This window comes from Filicampus tigris, chromosome 13 (assembly GCF_054856515.1).
Source record: "Filicampus tigris isolate MCC_2025a chromosome 13, RoL_Ftig_1.0, whole genome shotgun sequence".
Taxonomy (NCBI): Eukaryota; Metazoa; Chordata; class Actinopteri; order Syngnathiformes; family Syngnathidae; genus Filicampus; species Filicampus tigris.
The window spans coordinates 16,633,271-16,659,369 of NC_141229.1; the positions used below are offsets into that span (position 1 = coordinate 16,633,271).

Genomic DNA, 26,099 nt, shown 5'->3' on the forward strand with positions numbered 1-26,099 from the left:
TTTGGTGCCAATTGATCGCCGTTTTTGGACGTTATAAGCAATGAAAGTACAATAATTTCCAATGGAGAGTTTGGAATCGGTTCCTCCCGTGAGCCGAACAAGGATAGAACAGTAGGGGGCACGGCCATTGGCCTAATTAACGAGAGGCGTTATTCATGGAGTTAAGTATTTCCTAATTTCTCCAAAATGAATGAATGAAATAGAAAATGGCAACTCTTTTCATTTTCCTGATCAAAAAATATATAAAATGAACTTGTTAGTGAAAACATGTCCATCCCGGCCCCACCGTCCCTTTAACTATGAAGCAGACATTCTAACCACAAATGTTCTGTGCAAACCAGTGCATAAGTACAGCTATGCAACACAGACCAGTGTTTTTTACAGTGAGGAGTTTTGGTCTATGATAAGTACCGGTAAAAGCTACTTGTAAAAGCTATTTGAGGACAATTCTGTCTGTCACACACAAACAGTTCAAAACGCTACCATGCATTTGTTACATGGGGCATGTTTTGTCTTTCTTTTACTTTTTGTGGCTTTGTTTGTGAAACTTGTTCCAAAAGAAAATTCAGCCTTGCCAAGGAGTGTTAAAAGAAGAAGAAGAAGAAGAAGAAGAAGAAGAAGAAGAAGAAGAAGAAGAAGAAGAAGAAGAACATCAAACAAGTAATTGGAAGTAAGTGGACTAACATTCAAACAAGTTAAGACTTCAGCGTCACCACACACATGTTCACTTATGGTACAGGGGGTCCTTGGTTTATGTCGTGAATGGTGTGTGATTAGTTTGAATTTGCCTAGAACTGTATTTGATGTAAATATGAACTATAATTTCACCTTAATACTGAATGAGCGTACATTAGTGGTAGACCAGGTTGCGTTTCAACTAACACAAATACAGTTCAACTACGAATGAAACTGGAGTTATCCTGTTCAGTATGTTAATGTTTTTAACCTTTACAATGAACTTATTTCATCCTTGTGTGACACTAAGAATGGTAAAACATTTGTCATCCAGTATCAGCAAATTCACATATTGGCATATTTTTGGGGAACACAATATCTGTTATTTGCTGAAAAACTCACCTATTCACTGTTAATGTGCTCATGCTAAAGAAATAAAAGCATTACTGAGGCGTCATCTTGTGGCATTGTAGTGTCAAGGAACTATTCTGAAGTGAGTTGAGGAGTTTCATAGTGCTTTGGTGCCATCCAGAGGAAATCGTAAACCTTGCCCCACTTTGCATCCATTGCAGGCTAATCATCCTGGAAGGGAGATTCCCCCATCTGATGTCCCTTCTCAAGGATTCCCATTTTTCACCAGATTTTTTCTCCAGATTTTTTCACCAGGTTTTTTTTTGTTGTTGTTTTTCCTCCTGCGGGTTAAGATCATGAGATGTCATTAATTGTTGTCAACAGTGGGCATGTGGAGCCCTTTGAGACTTTCTTGTGATTAAGGCCTATATAAATAAAGTTGACTTAACTTGACTTTTGACATATATATTTTTCATTGAAAATATGGAAAGTTTCTCAGTTTTTTTTTTTTGTGATTTGGGGGGTTTAATTATATTTTTGGACCCCAATGTATTTCCATGACCGTCAATCAAATGCAAATTTTGGTGGACGAGACTCTGAACAGGTCGCCAATTAATCACAGGGCAAATATAGAGACAGACAACCATTCACACTAGCATGCACGCCATCTGAGTTGGAACTGAACCCACAGTGCCTTCACGGAAGTCAGACAAATGAACCACTACACCATCAGTGGCCTGACATAATGGGAGAAGTGTCTTCACAGCGTACATCAAGTCCATGCTAAACACATGGTACGCATTAACAAAAGTTTAAAATGATCCATATTCTCAGTAGAATCAAAGAAATAACCAATTACATAATTGTTGGCTTTTGGTCTTTTTCTTTGCAGATCAATGAGCTCATTTGAACAAAACCATGTGTCACAGTTGGAGTGTTGACTGAATGCAGGTGGATCTATGTGCAGAAAAACTAAATATTAGCTGCAGCAAGTAAGAAAAAAAATACAAGCCATCCATCTCATTTTTAAAATATTGTTAGTGTGGTCTCAAAAGGCTATGATCTTGAAACTAGTGTTTGTGTGTCATAGTTGCGGTTTATACGGCTAATGTTAATAATGTGTTGAAGTTTGTGATGTACTTACTATACATGTGTATTGCCTGCTGCACTTTGCTCAGAATGCACATTCGCCAGCCAGAATATTAGGTACACCTGCACAATCTAGTGACATCCATGTATCAAAAGGATTGCTTTCGCAAAGGGAATATACTTCATTTCAATTGGCACTTTCAGAGAGGTAACGATTGAACAATATTTATGGTACCGTGTTGTGGTTGTCATTTGCAATAATATAGAACAGCACTGGGGGAGTTATATATTGAGTGGAACTTTTTTTTAAGCTCCTCTGACTCCGAAGAAATGCACAGGATGCTAGGTGTTACAGTACTAATATTTTGCTACCAATACAGAAATGATACTATGACAAAAACTTAAAAATACGTTTGAAAAAAACTGTGGAATAATAGCTGAAAGCTAAACAACTTCAAAGTGCATCCCTGACAGCTAAAAAACTTCAAAGTGCATCCATGTGTGAACGATAAACTAGACTTGCCCCGGTATGAAAATAAAGATGCGCCCGTTTTTACGCTGAGCACACGGGGAGCCTCTCTACAAAAATATGTGAATTACAGGGTCTTTTGTATGCTTTGATACAAGAAATTGATTAGTGAATTATTTTTTGACAAAAAATCATATTATTAAATATTTATTGAGCAGCATTAACACCTACATGTACCCCCCCATGCTGATGCCCACTCTGGGGCCAGGCCAAGACAGGGGAGCGTCATTCAAAGCTGCCCGGCATCCATGTTACATCCATAGAGACCCTTGACAGACCCCTTCAGAATGTACTGATATTCGTGGTAAACCAAGGGATGAAACGCAGGGCCCCTTTCAGCCTCTCGACCATGAGAGAACTTTGCAAGACTTGAATACGGAGAAAAGAATGGCCAAGATCCCACGACACACAACATTCCAGGCAAATGGGGGTGCCGTGGACGCATAATGAAAACGTAGGATTGGACTGACATGTTTTGGACTGTCCAGCCTTGGTGGAGGTCTGTGATCTAATGAGAGCTATTGTAGCACTGAAGTGAATTTTTGATAGCGCTCCTGTTTTGGACCTCATTGGAGCAAGTGAACCAAATGAAGTGTATTGTAGGGCTCAATGACTAATGCACTATGCGCTGACCTCACTGTCTAAATTTACATTGTAACAGAGACTGCGAGCAAGTGTAAGTACAGAAGTGTTGGAAAGTTTGGCTCACGCTCCCACTCCAAGACCACCTATACGTCAGCAGTTGGTGGTTCCTTGGAGCAACTTGAGGGGTTGGGTGTCTGCTGTCACCGGACTTTCCGAGCATTATGACATGGTTCAGCTGTCATCCCAGGACAGCGGGGAGGGTTAGTGGTCTTGCTGGCCGGCCAAATCGTCTAAAGATTCAGATAACCTCAGCTGCCAACAGCACCCATGCTGGCAAGAGAGGGGGAGTTATATATAGAGTGGAACTTTTTTAGCTCCTGTGACTCTGAAGAGAAGAAATGCACGGGATGCTCAAAGGATTTGCAAAAAGGACATCAGGCTGTACTTGTGTCTACTTCCTTCTTGGCGACAAACTCATTCTCTCAAGAGGTCCGAACATCCAAACTGTCCTCCTTTTTAAGTCAATACTTGCCCCGACTTCCTTCTGGAAAGGATTTCTGTGTTTTAGCAAAACTGAATAGGCTGTGGGAGTGAACGAGGGAGGGAGGGCAAGAGTGAGAGAGAGAGAGCAAGAGAGTTAAGAGTGGGAAGTTACAGTGCTCCATTATTGCTTTCTTCTAGGGAAAAGAGCATGGGGATTGCTCTTAGCACTGCTCAATAGCCAGGACCACCACAGGACATCTCAAGTGGATATTTGTGGATGCTTCACTTCCCTACATTACCAGGATTACCCACGTGGGGCGACCACCAACTAAACGTGGGGGAAAACACAACAGGTAACTCTTTCCCCCCTTTATTTGTGCATCACAAACTATCTTATTCCTCCTGTCAGACTGAGAAAGAATGTCAGGCTGTTATCAGTCATTGTAGACAACTAACAGTTTGGCCTTATTCAAGACAAGCAATCACTCTTCTTCACTCACTGAATGAACAAGGTTTCTTTTCAATCGATCATTAATTCAGATTTTTCACAAATTCGCTCATTGTTGTAGTAAATGACGAGTGGTTAGAGTCATGAATAAAATATCTGGACGAAATACATTTGACTGCAATTCATGAATGCGACCATTTAGTCAGTGTTTTCAAGTGGGCAGAATCCCAGCAGACAACGAAGGATGAAAGCACACTGAGTCATGAGCATGAAGTCTTAAAGTCATATAAGGACTATGGATATTCACTGGAGCATTTGCTAGCTAGATTCATTCCAAACTGTTGTACAAGTGTTGTAAAGTGTAGATGTAAACCACGGTTAATATTAAAATGTAAATCAACTCAAACTCCCTCTTAACTTGAATGACAAACAATAACGGCTTAACCGGAGGATGAGTTGTATTGCAGATTTGTGTCACACTCGCCTTAAAAAATGTTAACCTTGACACAAGTATAAAAAGAAGTTAACCACTGTAAAACCAATGAACTGTCCATCTTAACTTTGATGACGAGTGACGACACATATGCTGTCACGAAACTGGTGTTTTACTGCTTTGAATGTGAATCTGCGTATGTTATCTTCTTTGCAACAAACAAAGAAAAAGCAAAATGGAATTATTCCCTACTTGACTGACAAAACAGAAACGCTCACACACCACTTCTGATCATCCTGCAGCAGAATGACACATTTCATCCAGCGTACGTGTTGTAATGGTGTTAAAAGAAATTCAATTTCATCTGCCTGAGGTCATCAGCCTGTTGGAGGAGACACATGGTCTCAGCCGCTACCCTCTATCCATTTGTCAACATACTGTACACCGCCATGGTATTCCAAAAAGAAAAACTGAAACATACCTGTACCTGACTGCCAGCATTGGATTTTAGCACAGGAGTGGCTTTAATTGCCAAAGATTGATTGGGCCAAGTGCCCTGAAAACCGTGCGCCATCTCACTCTTTTCTCCCCCTCGTCCATCCTCTTGCGGCTTACCGGTCCCCTCGCCTGCTGTGGTATCCATGCCACAAAGAGAACCAGTGGCAGTGTTTTGCTCATTAATGTTGTTGTGTGCTCATTTCGGCTTGACATAGTGCTTGGTGGGCACTCGAATGGATACTTGAAAATGATACATTTGTGAATGTAGTGCAATTATCGGTGGGGTGAATGAGGAAGAGTGACTATAAATCTTTCTAATATTACACGGTGACCAAGATTTAACCAGGGATCTGATGATGTCCAACCCCGAGTGTATGCCAATGCTGTATTGACTTAAGACACACTAAAAATTTACCTTAATATTTGATTGATTAGAAAGCAATTGTTTTGTGCATGCTCATTCCCAGGTATGGTTAAGAAAAATGAACAAAATAACTAAAACTAATAACTAAAACTAAAATTGAAAAACCGTTTTGGCCAACAAATTAAAAAAATTAAACGTGACTGAAACTATATCTTTTGTTTATAAAACCAACTAAAACTAACTATAATTATAAAAAAAATGTCCTATGTTTTCGTTTTTGTCAATTAATTCCATACAATAGGCTTCAGGGTTCATTTTAAATGTATTTATTTCTGTATTCCTCTACATCCGTAGCTACAGAAGAAGAAAGCTCAGTTGTTTGAGAATTGTAGTTAATTTACAAGTTTAATTTACTACACTTTTTTTAATTATCTTGCGCTTGACAAATACTCAACAATCAAAGAAAAACTAAAACTAATAAAAACAAAACTGAAAGGAACCATTAAAAAAAAACCTAATAATTAACAAACTTGCTCTAGTAACTAATTCAAACTAACTGAATTATAGTCAAAATGAAAAGTAACTATAATGAAAAATCCCGAACTATTATAACATTCATCATTTGAATGTATTAAGGGCTTTTAACAAGACAACAATCACAAAAATATGACTACTTTCTAGTGAACATTTGTACTAAATCATAAATAGCAATATATAAAGCAACAGATAATAATATCAGTTGTTAAAAAAACAACAACACTTTACAACAATAGTGTAGTGGTGCACTCATGTGACTTTCATGCAGGCAGCATGGTGGGTCTAAATGTGAGTGTCAATGGGTATGTGTCTCGATACGTGCCCTGCGATTGACTGGTGACCGGTCCAGAGTGGCATCCACCTCTCGCATTAAGTCAGCTGGGAGAGGATCCAACACCCTTCAACCCTGAACAACGTAACTTTGTAGAAATGGGTTGGGTGGATGGAAGGTACTTTATTTCAGTTAAACTGAAAAACAAATTAAAAAATCAATTAAAAAAAAAAAGCTAAGGTTTATTGTTGGCTCCTGAAAGTGAACATGTGGAGGTGAAGGAGGTTGTTGGGTTACCCTTTCTGACTGACATTCACACTGCACATGTTTAGAGTTCTAAAGTTTTTCTGGTGTGTGTGATGATTATTGACTTGCAATGATAAATAAAACCCCACAGAGACAATTAAAACAGCCCTAAATAACGGTGGTAAGAATGCATTCGGCTTTTATTAGTTCTTGACACATTTACAGTTGCTTGCACCATGTCAACTCAATTCCTATATCTGATGCATGCCCTTCAGTGTGTAGTGTAATGGGAATTGTATTACGTACTATATTACTGTATTCATTATTTAATCCATGTATTGTCTTTATTTTCCTTCTGTGATTATTGATGTTGTAAAATTGGTATTGCACTGGGTTTTCATACCAGGGTTGTCCAACTCTGGTCCTTGGGGCCCTTATCCAGAATGTTCTAGATAGCTCCCTCCTCCAACTCACCCGTTCAAATGATCAGGATTGTTATCAGGCTTCTCAGAGCTTGCTGTTGAGCTGATCATTTGAATCAGGTGTGTTGGAGAAGGAAGACATCTAAAACACGCTATCTAGGGGCCGCTCCAAACCCACAAGGCCACATAACTGGTTGTAGCTAAGGATTGAGTCACTCACATGGCCTTAAAATAGAACATTACACATACTGTAGCTTTAACCGTTAAAAAATAGCCTTGACATAGCTGCGCATCCCTGTTGTACGCTATATCAAATGATTGTCACCTGCGAACTAGAGCTGGACTTCAGGCGGGCAATGAGTCATTTTGCAATGCCCTGTTATAACTGTTTTTTGAGGGAAAGAAATCATGGCTTGTAAAATAAAGACAAGAAAGATTGGATACAGATAACAAAAGACAGCAGCCAAAGTATGTAGAAAAGGTATTGGTGTCAGCATGAGTGGTTCTGCGCACGTACAGAAGTATGCTATGAAACTGTCAGCACTATCGGCATCTACTCTCTGAGTCTGGTGGGCCTCAACAACAGCTGTCACGGACACATGCAGCTCTTAGACATATAAGAGCCCCTGCAGTTGAATTCCAAAAATTCAGGAAAGACACATTTGGATGTTTCACAGATCACGGGTAACTCACTTTGGTTTAAAAATAAGTCCTCAGACTCCATAGCAACTTAAGATCTTCTCCAGATCATTTGATCCTGAATGGCGAGGCGGCAAAGCGCACTGGCCATAAACATTGGATTAGCTGCTAATTGGTGCCTTATAATGTCAGAGGGGATCCAAGTCCAACAATTGGTGGGTTCCACATCTCTGCAAGCACACTGATAACTAGTTGCATCTAACTGGAAAGGAACAATGTTATGATGAATGAAATTCAACACTCTGGAAATAAATTGAAAGTCGATTACATCACTGGGCAGTGATGGCATTCTATAACCGATAAAATGCCATAGGTGACAATATCATTGTGCAAATAAATACGGTACCTGTTTCCTCTCCATTACGCATTAGTCTCTATGACATCTTCAATAGTTTTACTTTATTTTAGTAACACAGTTTAATATATCGCTTGTTCTGATAAGGCTCATGGGTGAGCTGGATACCAGCTGACTTGAGGTAAGAGGCAAGGTGCAGTACTATGCAGACTGTATACTGTATGTTATGGAAAGAATGTTGAAATTAAGAGCAACTTGGAGGTCACTTAGGGTCATGGAACAGACTATGATTGACTGTAGTTTCCACTTCAGTCTGTTTGTTCGGAACGCAGTCACACAGAAATCACAGCATCATGTTCAACTGCATCACTTCTGCACTGAGAATTGAATCGGCCCAAGCATCTGCACAACAAGCTTAAAAACATATTGTACATGAACACAGCTGAGTAGGACCATACAATTAGGCTGTATATCTTACATGACAACAAGCTGCCTGAAGTGTTTAACCTTTTCTACTCCATAAGCACATAAAATGGTCCCAACACTCAATTGCAAGTACTCTACATATTTCTTCCTGTCCACTTTTTGTCATATTACATATTACTCACATTCAAATTCAGGAAAAGTTTTCAAATTATTTTTGTTCATTTCCATTTCACTACTTACTTTACTCATTTATGCTCAACATATATCGGAACTCCGTCTTTGAAAAATAAACTTTGTATCCATTTTTCAGTAACACAAATGAGCAAAGTTCAGCATTGTAATGAACGCCTATTTTGAAAACTTCAGAATGCTTGCTTCATTCCATGGCCTAACTTTAGCCAAGTCATAGGGTACAAAACCGCCTGCCCCCCAAAACTCAGTGATTTGACCTCTACTATGAAAAGTGGATATTAATTCTTTTAATTCTTTATCATTTGTGTATTTTGATGGAAGGATGTCAGCGAACTGCTATTAAGCCACCCGGAAGTGAATTTAATTGTGAAAAAAAGTTACATCATTTGCTTCCTCCATCTGAATAGAGTGTACTTAATTATTGTAATTATTATTTCTATGCAGCTCCAAACATAAACAAGAACACACGCTGCATTGTTTTGCTGAACGCTGGACTATTTTTCACTATGTCATTTCCATGGTTATGTCCCATTCATTGACTTTGGCTCGCTGAATAATACTGACTCAATTCATGTTTCCTGAGATACTGATTCCTCCTTTATGAAGGTGAGTCATGCAATCAAGCAGCTGCACTCGCGTATATGCTTGATGACTGCAAGCACTTATCAACCGTGTCAAGAGTGCACACAAAATGCATAATGTTTGCGGTCTCATTCGCATGCTAACCAAGAATACTTTTAAACTGAAGCTGCTTTGACATGCATGACATGCAACAATTCATCATAAGTATACAGTTTGGTATTTTTTTAAATGCTGCTGATACTTGGTATTTTAAGGGGATTTATAGATGTATGAGTTACAGCTGCTACTTGAACAACTTGCATACCAAATCTTAATTTTCCGAGAACATGCCAGTTACGTAAAATCTGACCTGAGGTCACTGCTCGTCTAGACTGGAACACACTGTCCATCAAAACGCTGGGAACATACTGCTGCTTTGTACCCCTGAATGGTAACTCGCTCGCCAAGATTTCATTAACAGACAGATTGATTTGAAATGCCTCCTCCAACGCACAGATAAAGATTCAAACATCAAATTTGAAAATCTTGGCTGGCTTTGCCTCTCATGTCAGAATGACTGACAAATCTTGCAGAACGCATTTTGTAGGTGTCTGCTAACAGAGCAAGTTGCCAAACACTAACATTTTTCTTTCCTTATTTAGTCACATTGAGTATTAGGATCACTCGGAAGAGAAAACAAATATTGACAACAATGTAAGATCTTATAGTTCTATTTTTGACAGAAGCTTCAAATATTAGAAGTGCAAAGTCACATTATTATGAAGAAAAGGAAAAGGAAGTAACAGTCTGGCTCCTGCATTGCAGCAGTTTTTCTAACTTTAAGTTTCATGATTGTGTAACCACAATCAGTCAGTTAACATGTTGTGGTTCACTCGCCTGCTTCCATACAGGACCCACTAAGTGCTGGTGTGACTGTAAATGGTTGTCTGATTCATTGGCGACCATTCCAGGGTATCATCCGCTTATCGTCTCAAGTCATCTAGGATAGGTTCTGACTCCGTGTGACCCAGAACAGGATATGTGGGATAGGAAATGGATGCCTGGTGTAAACATTAGTGTCTGTTATTGGAGACAATGAAATGATTCTTTTTTTGGTATTGGCCATTCGTCAACCCAGTGTTTCTAACCAACATTTTAAAAGGATACTCGCGGCCAAACAATTACTTATTTATTTATTTATGTATTTATCTTTGCTGATAAACTGTATAAATGGCTGTCTATTAATGCTGTCTTTATGTACGAGTTCATTATTTTGACATTTTAGTGCATGTTTGTTGAAGTCTTGAATTTGGGGCAAAAATCTGTGGGGAGCCATCTTCAGGCTAAACATTACACTGCATGTGAATTTAGCTTTTTGTCATCTGATTGGACTAGCAGAGAATCTTGACATAGTCGCTCTGCCACCGTGGGGTATGTAATTGGCTCAGTCTCATACACGTCTCCGTGGTGAGTTGAAGTTGGAATAGTATCATCTGCGAACACCTTCATATTGATTTTCAGTTTAGTGATTTATTAGTATATCATTTGGTTAATTTATCTAGCATAGCTTGTCGTAGTATAGAAATGATTTAGGTTTGTCACCGCTGCTGTCAATCACAGAAAGACTACGCCCAAGGCTCTCCACCCACGCAAGCCCAGTGGTCCTCCAGGCAACGCCCCCTTTGAGCGCCTTTTTTAAATATTAGACAGGCATGGAGCAAGAATCTGGTAGGGGGTTAGTAGTACAGATACCACTTGAAGATATCATGTTACCCAATTAATACACGGCAGATGAGATATCAGCTGCTGATTTGTTTTCTCACCATTGCATTTACATTGTGCGGGCATTTTTGACATTTAGCTCTATTCAAACTTGGACATTGTATATTATAACATTTTTCTTGTAATGTCATTGTGTTTTTCTTTTGTCGGGGGCGGGGACCTGAGGGTGCTTTAATGTGAATTGTCTGTCCCTTTGAATTACCGTAAATATTTTATGTTTGGGAAAAAAAACAGTTTGCACAGTGATATGGTAGTTAGCACATCTGCCTCAGTCGATAGGTCCTGGGTTTGAATCTTCACTCAGGCTTTCTTATATAGCATTTGCATGTTCTCCCTGTGGTTGGGTACTGCAGCTTTCACCCACATTCCGGAAACATGCATGGTAGCTTAACTTAAGACTCGAAATTGTTGAATTGTCGAAGCATTATGGAAAATGGATGGATATTAAATAGTTGTCACTGTTCCTTTGGCCTACTGAAACTGAAAAAAAACGTTTTGAAATACCTGACCATTATGCCGGAAATGAAAGCAACTTTGGAGTTTGTTTCCTCTTTGCAGCGTTCACAGCCTTTTCAGAGAGAGGGAGGAATGCCTTTAAGTCTACCCAATCGATTTCTGTCACTGATACAACAAATACTGTAGTTTACATACCAAATAAGTGTGTTCATGTTAATTATTTACAATACATTGTGTGTGCTGCCACTTTACACGCGCCTATATGGAAGCTATTTTGTGTATTTGATACTTTGAGTAAAAAAGAAAAAAAAAAAAAAAAAAGCGAACCAAATTTAGACCAAAGATGAAAGTCATGTAGCAACCATTGGTGGTATCCACCCACTGACCACTGACATACTTTATAGGTCCTTTTTTTCTTTTTGGAATGAGGCGCTATAAATACTTGAATGTATGTGCGCCTATGTGACAGCTGGACTTGCCATGAGTTACATTTGGGTTCCCATTTTAAATTTGGGCTTTGTTTGTGGTACCTCTGGCTCTGTCTAATGACATTACACTGTACCACGTTGGATGCCAAACAATAAGTAATGTTGTGAATGTGTGGTGTGGGCAGTCTGGTCATCACCAAAGACCTTTGACTAAAGCTTGATTGTGGTGACAGCTCTTTTTTATTCACCATAAAGACAACCGAGAGTGCTGCATGCCAACTGGAATGTAGGGCACGTGACTCTGGAATGCCCATTTGTTGCTCAGGAGAATTCAATACAGACAAGGCTTCAATGGCCAGGCAAGGTGAATCAAACAGGAAAGGCATTGAAGTGATGATGAGTTCTTGCCATTGCTGGCTGACCCTACTTAAGATTTGTCAAATACAACATTGTCATCAATACAGCCCATGCAGTATCATGATCAGATTTCAGATTTTTTTTTTTTTGTATTGAAAAGGTTCACATTTCAGGCTCTGTTTTTGTAGACAAACTGGCGCATTTCATTTTTGTTCCGGGGCAAGTTTAGTTGACCATGTTTGGTAATTTGTCAGACAGCGCTGCACCATGCTGGGCGTTCCGGCAGACCAAGGATGCCGCGCTCGTCGCGACCCCCGTGGCGTTGGAGAGCGACCTGAAGAGCCGTACGTCGTCGCTACGCCTCGGTTCTTATTTTGGTAGCCTGTAGAATGCTTGCCCCTTCATTTGTTCCCTCTTATCTTGGTGCCCTGGTGCACAACAGAGCAAGTTTGACGTTTCCTCAAATTAGCGACAACTTTTCAACCATGCCAAAATGGCATGATTTACTTTTGGCACAGTGCATTGTGGGATGCGTGACATCAACGTCCGGAGCTCTATTTGTCAGTAAAGTTGATCCTGGATGCACCCCCCTTTGTAAAGAGAGTCCATCACAACGGCTGCTTGCCCAATGAAGTCACCATATGCATTTCAAACACTATTAAAGAGAAAGTCAATCCAAACATTGTTTTCAAGAATATGTTCTATGCAGGACCACTAGTTGAAACAAGGGAATATGATTCATATAAAATATGAGTGCAAAATCCACCCATTTTTAGCCATCTCAGGGGCGGCCATTTTGTCGTTTCTGTCGACCGAAAATGACATCACAGATGCTCACTCAGGGCTCGGATATCGACCAATCACGGCTCACCTATTTTCTGAAGCTGAGCTATGATTGGTCGTTATCTGAGCCCTTAGGGTGTGTGATGTCATTTTCAGTCGACAGAAGTGACAAAATGGCCGCCCCCTGAGATGGCTGAAAATGGGTGAATTTTGTTGCTTAATTTATATTCCAGAAACAATATTAATCAGACTGCTGTGTTTCAACTAGTGGGCCTGCATAGAACATATTCTTAAAAAATATATGTTTGGGTTCACTTCAGCTTTAAGCGTTGAATACATCTATTTATATGTTTATGGAGGAAACAAATTGACTCAATCCTCATGCACTCTAAACGAACTGTGGAAATAAATCACTGTTGTCCATGTGTACTTTTGAGATCGATGTTGTGGTGGCCATGACACGCTCTTCTTCACAATTCCAGCCACTGGATGAGAGGCAGTGGTGAGTGATGTATGCCATCCTGTGGTTAACACTAGTATTACATCTTTCACGACGGCCGTGGCACACCGGAACAATTGAATAAACAAGCTCAAGACCTCAATTATAGAATCTCCAGTTATAAATTGTTGCGAAATGATAGGAATTTTAAAAGTTGAACACTTTTCACGGCACAGTTCACCCGTGATAATGAACATGTTGTTTATCGTTTGCAAAAGTTTTGTTGTTCCTTAATGACATTTCCCGTGCTTTACATCATTTAACGGTCAGACACTTCCTTGCTTGCTCTGTTGAACCATGAAGAGTGGCCCTGCAACATGAGAGCAGCATCGTAGTAGTATGTGGATTATCATGGCATCAGTTCAGTATTTAAAAATAAAGCACTGAATGCCTGATTTTGTCACCACTATTCACAGCGTCACACTTGCTTCATCACGAGTGCTGAGTTGGGCAAGCTTTGAAGCCGTCAGGACATTTGTCATGTCTCATCAATGTGCCGATGCTGCCTGGATGAGCCCTGGAAGCACTTGTTTGTGCACTGCTGGGCTGCATGTGACCCAATGATTACAGTTATGCACGAGATAGCAGGTAATGAAATTAATCAAGTCGCCTTCTGTGCACCCAGGGAACGTCCAGAGGTAAGCTGAAGCATGCACGTCCTGTGTACTTTTGTTCTGGTTCTTTATCTTTTCTCTTTGAACTGAGAGATGTAGTCTTTGCTATCTTGTATTCTTCTGCCTAATGTGCAGGGCTTATTTCCCCTGAAAATAGGGAAGTTCAGAGAGGTCAGTTTCAAGCACCATTAGTTAGGATTTCACTCTCTCCTGAGCCAGAATCTTTAACAGACGAGCTTCCCGTAATGCATATTGTCGTAAATCTGATTCCGTCAGTGTTCAAAGACCTACAGTTCTCTATTTACTGTACAGTCCGGAATTCCCGCTTGCTGTGTTGTGTAATTGCTTTTGCATATATTTGCTTCACATTGTGATACATTTGCTCAGAAAGGCTGTTCTGTCTGATGATGTTTTCTTGGCACTTACACACCCAGGCGTTGCTAGTTCTAAAGATCACAAACATTACTTGTCTCAAGGACAGGTTGAGATTAGAAACACAAACGCACACAAGAGACAAAAACACACACTCCCACTTTGATGAACCACAGTGTGTGTTGAACAATGAACACACTATACAAGTGAGTCACAGTCTTCTTCCAGGCTCTTTCCACCTGTGTTGAAATCATTAAGGGAGTCATGCTGCCTCAAACATAATTAATGGTGCAGAATTGGGATGAGAAAAATGTTGCGTACTTTGATTTGATTTAGATGTCAGATAGGGAGCTTCAGATAGGCGGCACAATGACCAGCTGCTTAGCACATCATCATTCCGGCTCCTTCACACATTCCAAAAACAATATTATCATATTAGGTTCATTGAAGACTCTAAATTTCCCAACATTGTGAATGGGAGTGTGACTGACTATTTGCATGACCCTCAAAATTGGCTGGTAACCAGTTCGGGAGTGTAAACAGCCTCTTACCCCAAATCAGCTCACCCGCTACCCTTATGAGAACAAGCGTTAAAGAAATGGAAGGATGGATGTAAAAAACAAAAAAACGATTACATGCTTGCCAAAACTCCCATTCTTTGTCAAGTCGGATTACATACTTTTTCTCTGTCCTTGGCCCAGGTGGGAGATGAGATCCAAAAGCAGTGAGGTGGCACGGCCGACCAACGGGGTGCTCGGGGTACCACAGGATGACCATGACATCAGCCATGAGCAGGATGTGTGTATTGCTGTGAAGAACATGAAGGCCAAAGTTCAGCAGCAGGAAGGTGAAGATAAGATGGAGGTGATATTTGACAAAGAGCAGACAATGATGGACTCAAAGACGGGAGAAAAAGGAGGTGCTATCATGAACCTGTCCAAACAGGATCTGCTCAAACTGCTGGGGATCATGGAAGGAGAGATTCAGGTGATTTTGCAAGAAGTCTCTAAACATCCGATCCGACCCGCACCGCAGCCAATGTTTCAGTGGCAAAATGATTCATTTAGGTCTCACATATTAAATATTTGTACAAACCTTTGCCTCTCAGCACAGGAGTACACAGTTAATTCAAAGTATGCGTAGCACCGAGCGTGAATGGGGATACTGTACCACATTGTAGTCTAGGATTGAAGTTGACCTAGACCACCACCTTGTGGTTAAGGGTGACTCTTCGCCTTCACAGAAAGCAATGTTTGTCCAAAACTCAAGAACTGTTCGAAATTCCTCCTATGTACACTATTGCCAAGATAATCAATAATAATCAATAATAAAGTGATTAATTCCTGTATAATAATAGAGTACAACATCAATCAAAAAAGTCCAACACTACTTGGTGATTACAGCCTTTGACTATGACGATAGATGACCCAGTAAACTGTGACCTGAGACCCATTTCGCCAGCATACTTTTGGAAAATGGCAAAACAACTGCTGCATAACAACTCCAAAAGTGAAGTCAATCCATTCATTGTGAGAAAAATACCAAATTAAAGAAAGCCAACATCATTGTATAATTTCCTGCTGTTTTTTTTGGGTGTGTGCACTTCAAGCTGCATTATGCTATTTTAATCTTATTATATCTATGTGTGCCTGTAGGCAAGAGAAGATGTTATCAGCATGCTAAAATCTAAGCAAGACCCTGAAGTGACCACTGTATCAGCAGACAGCTTCGAAGCAGGTAGCTCGGCCCTCCAGGCCCTGCAGAGGGACGGCCTCATCACCGGCACCCCGCCACACATCCACAGTGTATACCAAAAGCCGATGATTGAGGTCAGTCACAGCAATCTTTTGCAACATTGATTATCATGTCTCTTAAAATGAGCACAGATTGCGCATTGTTCTTTGTGCTCTTTTGCAGCTGGAGCGCCTGCAGGAGAAGCACAGGGAAACCTACAGACGGATGCTGGGTCAGTTGCTGCTTGCTGAAAAGTGCCACCGTCGCACTGTCCATGAGCTGGACAGCGAGAAGCTCAAACACGTCGATTACATGAACAAGAGTGACGACTTTACCAATCTCCTTGAGCAAGAGAGAGAAAGGTGAGGAAAGACACCTATGGGCATATATATCGTTGAAAACAAGGCATTCTGATAAATTTTGCGTTTGTGGAATAAGAATTAATTCACTCGTTTTTAGCCATCTCGGGGCGGCTTTTTTGTCATTTCTATCGACTGAGAATGACATCACAGTTGCTCAGGGCTCAGGTAACTACCAATCACGGCTGACCTGTTTTCTGAAGCTGAGCCGTGATAGAAATGACTAAATGGCTGAGATGGCTAAAAAGGGGTGGATTTTGCTGCTTAACTCATATTCCACAAACACAATATTTATCAGAATGCCTTGTTTCAACTAGTGGGCCTGCTTGGAACATATTCTTAAAAAAAAAATGTTTGGGTTGATTTCCTCAAAGTGTTTGATTCTGGACTGAAGGAGATAAGGACTGTACAAAAAAGAAATAGAATCAAGTGTCCATTACATCACTTCTGAAATGATGTCATCCCATACCCTGTGACCTTTCCCTTTTGGTCATGAGGGAAACTGCAGATGGGAAGTGTGATGGAGAGACAGAGGGAGGGGTGCTGCACACCATGGATATACCATCATGTGAATACGGAGGGCCTCACAGAGATCAAATGAGTTGTGTATCTGCACTGAATGCAAATATGAACTGAGCCCCTACTAAGTACTTACCAATGAGAGAGACTGTAATTGGCAGTTTCTTTGTTCTGGGAGGAATTGTGCATATACAGTGGAACCTCCAAAATCAAATCATAAATTGGTCCAGGACACTTGTTAGTCTTGTTTGGTCAGATTTTATTCCCCATAGGAAATAATGACAATGTAGATTAACTGTTTCATAGTCAAACTGTTGCCATTATAAAATCTTTTACTACAATTTAAAATGTGTAATGATCACACCACTGTAAAATAGCTATTAAAAAGGAAAACGTGTTCTCAAAGTTAAAATGTATGGGGTGGCCCGCTTTGACATTTGAATCCATTGAAATGAAGCACAACACTCAAACTGAATTATTTTTTACTCTTATTAGTGTGAAACCTTAAAAAAATATATATTCACAATAACGTGTATAATGCTGATAATGCTCCAGCATTTAAAGTGTAAACATTTGACTATCCCTCAGAGAGACACATGTTATTTTCTCACACCGAAGAGAAATGAGCACCAAATAAACAATTGCGTCAGGAGCAAATATTTTCTGTTAACCTTATAACCCATCTCTCTGCAGCGAATGCCTTCCCTGAATGAGAATCGAAAGCACATCGGAGAGAATAATCTTTGCCTTACAGTCAAGCCTGGCTAAATGGCTGTGACAAGAGCTCTTTGCTTAAGTGGTAGTGACTTCAGTCGACCCAAGTCACTGTTAAGATGACAAAAACCAAGACTGATCTATACTTTATACATGAAAGTTAGTTTTAGTATTAGATATGGCTAGATTAAAAAAAGAAATTCAACATTGTCAACTTTATATGCAACGAGGTTTTCTATGCATATGCTTGTTGAAATGACATTGCCATAATTTGCGCATCTCAAAAGTAAACGTGATAACACTTGCACAGCATTTTTAAAATTTGTTTGTTTTTTTAAGCAATGTGTTATACATGTATTTTTTTACAATTAAAAGTAAATATAATAAAAAATACTAAAATAATTGGGTTGATGTACCCTCGCTCACAACATGGAAAAATAATTCTCTAACATTGGTATGACTAAGCTCTATTATATAATTGAATAGGCATTGGTGGACCTGACACCCATGCTGTGTGAAAATTAGGAAATGTACAACATGTACTGTTTACAATTTGTATTTACCAAAATGGCTTGAAAGTACATGTCCCAAAACTAAATCTGCCCCATACTCCCACCCCATTGTTTCTTACTTTAATAGAGCTGTCAGTTAAGGCTTACTCGCGGTGGAACAATACTAAATGTAGCAGGTTGTGGTTTGAACTAATTGCTGACAGCCTTTTGGTAAAACTGTATCATTTTATTTTATGACCGTTGTTTGAGGAAAGTCTACACTGGCATTGCATGCTAGAATTTAAACATTGTAAGTCTCACTTTGGAAAGTGTTGCATAAACGAACATTTAATTTTCCTACATGAAAGTTCTGTCTGTAGTTTGCAGCAGCTGGTCTGCTCAAGTTATGATTGTGAAGAAACAGCTGTAACACCTCTTTCACCATAGACCCATGCTGTATGATAATCTGCCAAGAGGATACAATTAGAAAAAAATGTAAGGCAAGTGTTCGATGCATGAAGAAGAGCGAATCGTCGCTGTCCTGTGAAAAACACGTATGTCCAGTTTTTTATTTAAAAAAATCACAATGCAATGTCTGTAACGTAGAAAACATAAAAATGAAAGAATAACTAAAAAAAAAAAAATGTGACAATATAAAAAACACAAATAGTGTAAATACATGAAGGATTCCCTTTCGAGAAATACCTAAAAGCCCCAAATACCTAAACAAAAATGCATTTTTGCTATATCTGCAAGTCTGGTACTGTTCTACTTTGTCATTCTTTCCTTTAGTTGAAATGGAAAAATCTCATTTTCCATTAGTGTGATATCCTCCAGTGTTGTGGGTGGGGGATAAGTGGAAAAAATGGTTGCATGCCAAACAGTCACAGGAATGCAGAAAATGGGCACCAAATAAGCTCTTTCATTCTGGTAACCATCAGCAATTAACGCCTCTCAGATAACAGATCAATTTGTATGTCAAGAACCTCAAATATCTAAGTGACATGGTGGTTGACGCTCAACAGAGAAAAATGGGGATTTTCTTGGTTATTTAACATCATGTAGTTTGTACATAATATCAATATTAAAGTTAAACGTACATTAATTAACCTCCCACTGGAGAACGGTCTTCAGAAGCTCCCCGTGAGGGTTATTTTAGCATACTGTGGATTAAAATTGGACACCTACAAATTTTGATGTGCACGAAAGCTGCGGGGTACATCCTCAAGATACCTCACACTAAAACAATTATCATGTGCATATTTTCAACCCGACATTCTAGCTTCACATGATTGTGTTTTTTTGTGTCAAGTGAGATAAATTCTACATAACGCATTATTTTAGTGACAGCTTTTTGGCAGCTATCGTCTACTTCAATCCCTTGGAGACAGGGGTTTGTCGTTGCCTTTGAGCAAATTCCTCAGGAAACAGGGGATAAAATGTTGTGCCATGATTCCATGTGTGTGTTTTTTTTTTTTTAATTCTCATAATTCAACTTTCAATGTGTTTCAGCCTGATCAATAACTAACTAAAACATTTATATTTAGTCAGATTAGGAATATGTCTCTGCATTTTTACAATTTAATAATAACAAAGAGGAAAAAAATCACTCTACAAATGAAATCACGGCATCATATTGTCAAATATGGATCATAGCTTTTGACAAATTTATGCTTCTTTACCAAAAAACAACAATTCGACCTGAATTTCTCTAATTGGTTGCACATTTTCTAATTGAATGCTATGTCAGAGATGTTAATGTTATTACTGAAACTATCAGAATATATAAAAGTATATATAAAAGTCCAGTGTTGTGCATCACGGTGGACTCAAACCTATTGTCATGGTTACATTTTGTCATCTTCAATCTTCTTCACTTAAAAATGGTTCAGTATCTGTTTCCCTCATCACATGGAAACCTGTACTAGTCCAGTTTCCCCTCAAGGGGAATTACAATGAACAATCCCTCCTGTTTCCTTTCATAGTTTTACCCTTAAAGTGTCAAAAAACTGAAAAATCCTCAGATGAACTTGCGAAGAATTACAAACTGTGTGACGTTTTACCCAGTAAGACCTAAACTGGCTGGAAAATTGTTTGGATTGGCCTTCACTCAAACATGCCAGTATTGCATGGAAGCAGGAAAATTGGGGGAGTTTTGCAGAGCACTCCTCCTGTGGCAAAAATCCCACCCCTTTCACAGTCCAAAGTAGAACAGTACGCAGTCTCTCTCACTTTCTTCCACACGAACACACACACACACCCACACACACACGCACCCCCACACGCACGCACACACACACACGCGCGCACCCCCCCCCCCACACACACACACGCACACGCACACACTACTGCCTTATAAGGATAAGGTGACATCGCACACCAGAGGTCTGATGGTTCTGCACTGTAGTAATTCATCTTTCATAGTCCTTAAACAAGCATGCTTGAGATGTGACAGAGGATAATTTGTGGAAAAAGAGGCCATGGCTACTTGTCACGCATTCTTATTGGATTTTGTATCACTGTAATTATGCCTGTGTGTTGCATGTAGAACAACAGTGGTAAGTTCTGATTAAGCTCTTCTTCTGATTTCATTTATATTTAATGTTGCATTGAAAGATGAAATTCCTTTGAAATGGATGTACAAATATTTCTTTATTGACTATATTTTGGTGTATTTTGCATAGCTAAGACGTATAGCCCATATTTGGTAGTGCAATGTTTGTGGTACTGCAGAGGTGGAACATGCAACATTACATTGTGTTTTGTATGCATTTTGTTGGAGCAGCAGGAATCCACATTAGCAGACCAGAAAGTAGAAAACAGAAAAGAAGCCCACAAGGTGAAGCATAGCAAACACCAGTTTGTGTGTTAGTCTCAACCCTAATTTGGGAGGAAGGAAGTACTTTGGGAGATCTGGATGTAATATTTAACTCTGACTATGGCTCAAGTGTTGATGAATAATTACCTACTGTTTCTGTATTGTCAGTGAGCTGTATCAAATCCTCAGCTATCTGAGCAGTATAAAAATGTTTTGCAGATGTAATGGGAAAAATCCCAAAACAAAACAAACAAACAAACAAACAAACAAAAAACAAAGAGTGTTTTCCACTGGCATACAGGAAATGTGTAAAAAGTAAGAGTCGTAGTAATAGTAGTACCAAAAATACATTAGTAAAACTAATCATTAGATGGGAAACTATTACTGTTACAGAAATAACTTACATCACTGCTCAAACAATACATTATTGAATGAAAATGATTCATATTTGTATAATACAGTCTTTAGTGCAGAAACGTAGCAAGTAACTTGTAAGTATTAGGTTTATTACATGCCTAACTAATGCACAACCTTGATTTTTTCCTGTTCTCACTTTTAGACTAAAGAAACTGCTTGACAATGAAAAAGCCTACCAGGTGAAAAAGGAGAAGGAGCATTCTAAACGCCTGGCCAAAGTGCAAGAGGAGCTGGTGAAACTGAAATCATTTGCCCTGATGTTGGTCAATGAGCGCCAACAACACCTGGAGCAAATGGACCAACAGACTCAGCGGATCCAGGAACTCAGCCAGCAGCTTCAGCAGCAGAGGAAGATACTAAGTGAAGCCAGGGAGCATGCTCAGGAAGATGCCCACAGGGTTCTGGGCTTAGAGGCCGAGCTAAAAGAAAAAACTGTCACATGTGCTCAGCAGCATGAAGAGATGAACACTAAACTTGCCAGTCAGGAGCTCCTCAACCATCAACTCAATTCAAAAATTTTAGGGCTTTTGCGTACAGTGGATGAGATAGAGGAGAGCAATAAATCCTTGAGGAAATATGAAGAGGAACTGCAGGAGATGAGGGACAAAACTGGTAAAGGAGAGTGTGTAAACTCAAATTTAATTACAGAGCTCGAGAATTTAAAGAAGCGTGTGCTGGAGATGGAAGGAAACGATGAGGAGATCACCCGAACTGAAAATCAGTGCAAGGAGCTCAAGAAAAAGCTACAAGAGGAGAATAACAAAAGTAAAGACCTTCGGATTGAGGTGGAGAAACTTCAGAAAAGAATGATAGAGTTAGAGAAACTTGAATGTGCCTTTACCATAAGTAAGAAGGAGTCTGCTCAATTATGCGCTGCTTTAGAAAGAGAGAAGGGCCTGACCAAAGAGCTCTCTGAGGAAGTTGTGACGCTCAAGATCCGAATGAAAGAGCTTGAATCCTCTGAGCTCAAGTTAGAAAAGTCTGAGCTTAACCTCAAGGATGAGTTAGGTAAGCTGAAGTCGTTGACTGTAGCTTTAATGGAAGAACGAAAGACTTTGGTGGAAAGAATGACATCAGATGAAAAGAAAAAGCAGGACTTGAGTAAGAGGGTCAAAGATGAGCAGAGTAAGGTTATGGAGGTGACAGAAAAATTGATAGACGAAAGCAAAAAACTCTTAAAGTTTAAATCAGAAATGGAAACAAAAGTTGACAGTCTGACGACAGAAAAGAGGGACCTCAACACCAAGCTGGCATATGAAACAGATAAAACAAAGGATCTTCTCTCAAAGGTTAGCCAAATGAAAAAGAGGTTGGATAGTTTGGAGCAAGCAGAAAGGCTTTCTGCAAACAAATCGGTAAAATGTGAGCAAGGAAGAACACCTGATGCTGGAAAAAGAGAAGATAACAAAATCAAAGAGCTAACCTTTGAGATTGAACATTTAAGAAATCGCCTCAAACAACTTGAGGTGGTTGAGGGAGACCTGATCAAAACAGAGGATCAATATGACATTTTGGAGAAAAGGTTCATAACAGAACAAGACAAAGCCAATATACTTTCGCAGCAAGTAGAGGCAATGAGGAGTCAGATAGCACGGAACAAAGCAATTGAGAAAGGAGAGGAAGACAGCCAGGAAGAGGATCTGCGACAACAATACAAGAGAGAGGAGGCCAAAACCAGAGAGATGCAGGCAGATGTTATAGCTCTAAAGGAAAAGATACATGAACTGATGCACAAGGAGGACCAGCTTTCTCAACTGCAAGTAGATTACTCAGTCCTACAGCAGAGGTTCTTTGAAGAGGAAGAGAAAGCCAAGAACATGGGCAGTGAGGTTCTCCATTTGACCAAAGAACTGGAGATAGCAAAGCGTCACAGTCGCGCACTCAGGCCCAGTTTGAATGGAAGGAGGATGGTTGACGTTGCTGTCACATCAACTGGAGTACAGACAGAAGTATTGTCCAATGGGCCAACAGAGGAGGATACTCCGGCTGGTTTTATCAGAAAGTCTGTTCAAGAAGAGAATCACATCATGAACAATTTAAGGCAGAAGAGTCTGAAGAAGCCGACAGAAAAGACTGGTGGCATTGAACGTTCCCCTTCATCTGGAAGTGATCTCAGTATGAAGAAATCCTGGATTCCTTGGATGAGGAAGAAAGACACCAACTCTCATGAAACCAGCCTGGAAAAAACACATATTAGTGGTAATCCAAGCCTGACTATGGCTCACAAGCAAGGGCAGCCTTTACACATCCGAGTGACACCGGACCACCAAAACAATATGGCCACCCTTGAAATCACTAGCGCCACTGCTGAGGATGTAGCTCCACTCAATGTTAACCCATCACAACCTAAATCCAGAATTACAATCATTCCAACACACTCTGCTACAATTCGGGGAAAGGCCACCAATGGACATCAGGGTCCAGAAAGAACCAAATCTCCAGTCACCATCACAACTATTTCCAGAGCCAAGTCTCCAGACAGCAGCCAAGCTTCCTCCTCTACCTCGGGAAGACCAATGTCTCCTGTCACCATCATGACAGTTAGCACCACGGCAGTGCCTGAAGCCTCTGCCTCCCCAGAGCCCCAAGAGATGACCATGGGCCGGGCTGTTTTCAAGGTTACCCCTGAAAAGCAGATGGTTCCAGTGCCTATAAGGAAGGGTCACAATAATACGAGCATTATCACCACCACTGATGATAACAAGATCCATATTCATCTAGGTAATAGTCTGACCCCAAAGATGGTAGTCAGGCCAGTGTCTGCTGTAGCTGAGAGCAAGGAACTGACCTTGTCGACTGGGACAGTGTTGCGCTCCCCTCGCCAAATTACCACAACCCGGACCACACAGAACAAAGTGATGAGCACCATTACGATTTCCCCTGTTGCATCAAACACTACCAGACCCACACAGAGCATGGTACGTTTTTTCTCAGGCTCATTACAACAGAACGATATAATGATATTCAGTAGGATGCAAAGGTCTAAGGCCAGCAGTACTATTGCTTCACAGCAGTCATTTTGTAAATGAAAAACTGGCCCCAAGTGCATGGGCCTATCATATTTCAATGACAATCTGGATAAAGGTGCTTATACAGTGCAGCTATATCTAGACCTTTGCATCAATTAAAAAGTCCACACTCCATAATCTCAATCCATTTGTTGATCACCTTCCACGGACCAGGAATTCATACCTGTCAAATTGTATGCTTTCGGTGTAATTTGTACAGGTGGAAACACTTTTTGGAAAAGATGCTGAATACTTAATTACGTACTTTTCAGTATTTTGTGGAAACTAGTCCCCCCAAAAAATCAAAATCAAAGTAAAAAATTTGAACTTTAAAGAATAGACGAATACATAAAGTTTATATGTTGATTATTTGCATGTATCACTGCGCAAACTGAAGGCCATGAGAGCGAAATAGTGTTGCTGTTTCAGTGGACCTTATGATACCTTCTTTGTGGCTCAGATTGCTAGCGTGACAAAAAAAAAGGCCCTATGGGCTGGCCTCAGCACAGCAGAGCTAATGATGTGGCAGTTTGCCACCCTGTTACAGGCATGCTGCAATTTATATTTGTTTCACAGTGTTTACATTCACAAACAGATTCACAGGGCTCTGTGCCCCCTGGCTGACAAAAAACAGCCTTGCAGCAGTAACAACACACAGAAACCATGCCCGGCTAACTGGGTTGCAAGTGAAAGAATGAATAAATATTTGCATATTCATTCTGTTTCTGTCCAGTGAGTTACACTGTTTAGAAATTTTTGAATTCCTGTTTTGCTTTTTTAAAATGAATTATTCTTCATTTTCCATTCAAATGCCAACCGCTTTCATTCTTCTGGCTGAGAAACTGTACTCTCTCTGTCCCTCTGTCTTTCTGTCTCTCTATTGTCAAACAGTGTGGGCACGATTCCCAGGCCCCTCGTACGGGGCTGACCCGCATCCCAATGTCCAAGAGCCTGAAAACAGGGAAGACGGTGCTTGGTTCCTTGGGCATATCGAGTGGAGTGAAGGCAGAGTCGCGTGCTGAGAGTCAATCTATGAGGATAGAAGTTAAGAAATCAGCCGTGAATGGGATTACTTATCAAAATGGAGGAAAAGGCTGATTAACAAACCAAAATTCTCTATGGTGCTAAAGAGACAATAACACCTTGATTAAACAACTGCCAAGTGAGTGATTAAAATTATATTATAAAACATTATATTTATGTATAGCCTTTTGTACTTCCCTGTCACATATCATATCTACGTCTTTTACATAACTAAAATGTATGGAAGAAAAACACTGCTACTAATTGTTTATTGCATCGCATATAATGAGAACAACTTCAATTGTATGCAGTTTATTTTAATGTTATTTGTGTTTTAATTGTATGTAAATCATTTGTTATTAAACATATTTTGAATAAAAATAATTTTAAAGTGTTCATTTTCATTGGAAAAAAGTAGCACAAATCTGATGTTTGTCTATGCATGGATTCATCTTTACAAGCCAAATCAAGCTATGTTCTGGTACGGTTATGCATACTTGTAAAAGGTTCAAATGATTTAATGTCGTGCTTCATAACATAAGGAGCAACCAAATTGCTAAATGAAACCTTAAAGTGGAAGTCAACGCAAACATTTGTTTTCAAGAATATGTTCAATGCAAG

The 26,099-nt window shown here is 39.8% G+C and overlaps 1 protein-coding gene across 3 annotated transcripts; it reads left to right on the forward strand.

Annotated features, from left to right (window-relative positions):
- The first annotated feature begins 3,670 nt into the window (after window positions 1-3,670).
- LOC147137770 (filamin-A-interacting protein 1-like) lies at window positions 3,671-25,822 on the forward strand. 3 transcript variants are annotated; one of them, XM_086050576.1, is made up of 7 exons: window positions 3,671-4,065; window positions 13,826-14,047; window positions 15,097-15,382; window positions 16,051-16,224; window positions 16,313-16,491; window positions 21,590-24,365; window positions 25,347-25,822. In XM_086050576.1, the coding sequence occupies exons 2-7, from the start codon at window positions 14,001-14,003 to the stop codon at window positions 25,551-25,553; spliced, it is 3,669 nt and encodes a 1,222-aa protein (XP_085906702.1). In that variant the 5' UTR covers window positions 3,671-4,065; window positions 13,826-14,000; the 3' UTR covers window positions 25,554-25,822. The 3 variants fall into 3 exon arrangements, with proteins under 3 accessions (XP_085906702.1, XP_085906704.1, XP_085906703.1); XM_086050578.1 differs by having other exon boundaries at window positions 13,826-13,997; XM_086050577.1 differs by lacking the exon at window positions 13,826-14,047.
- The last annotated feature ends 277 nt before the right edge of the window (window positions 25,823-26,099 follow it).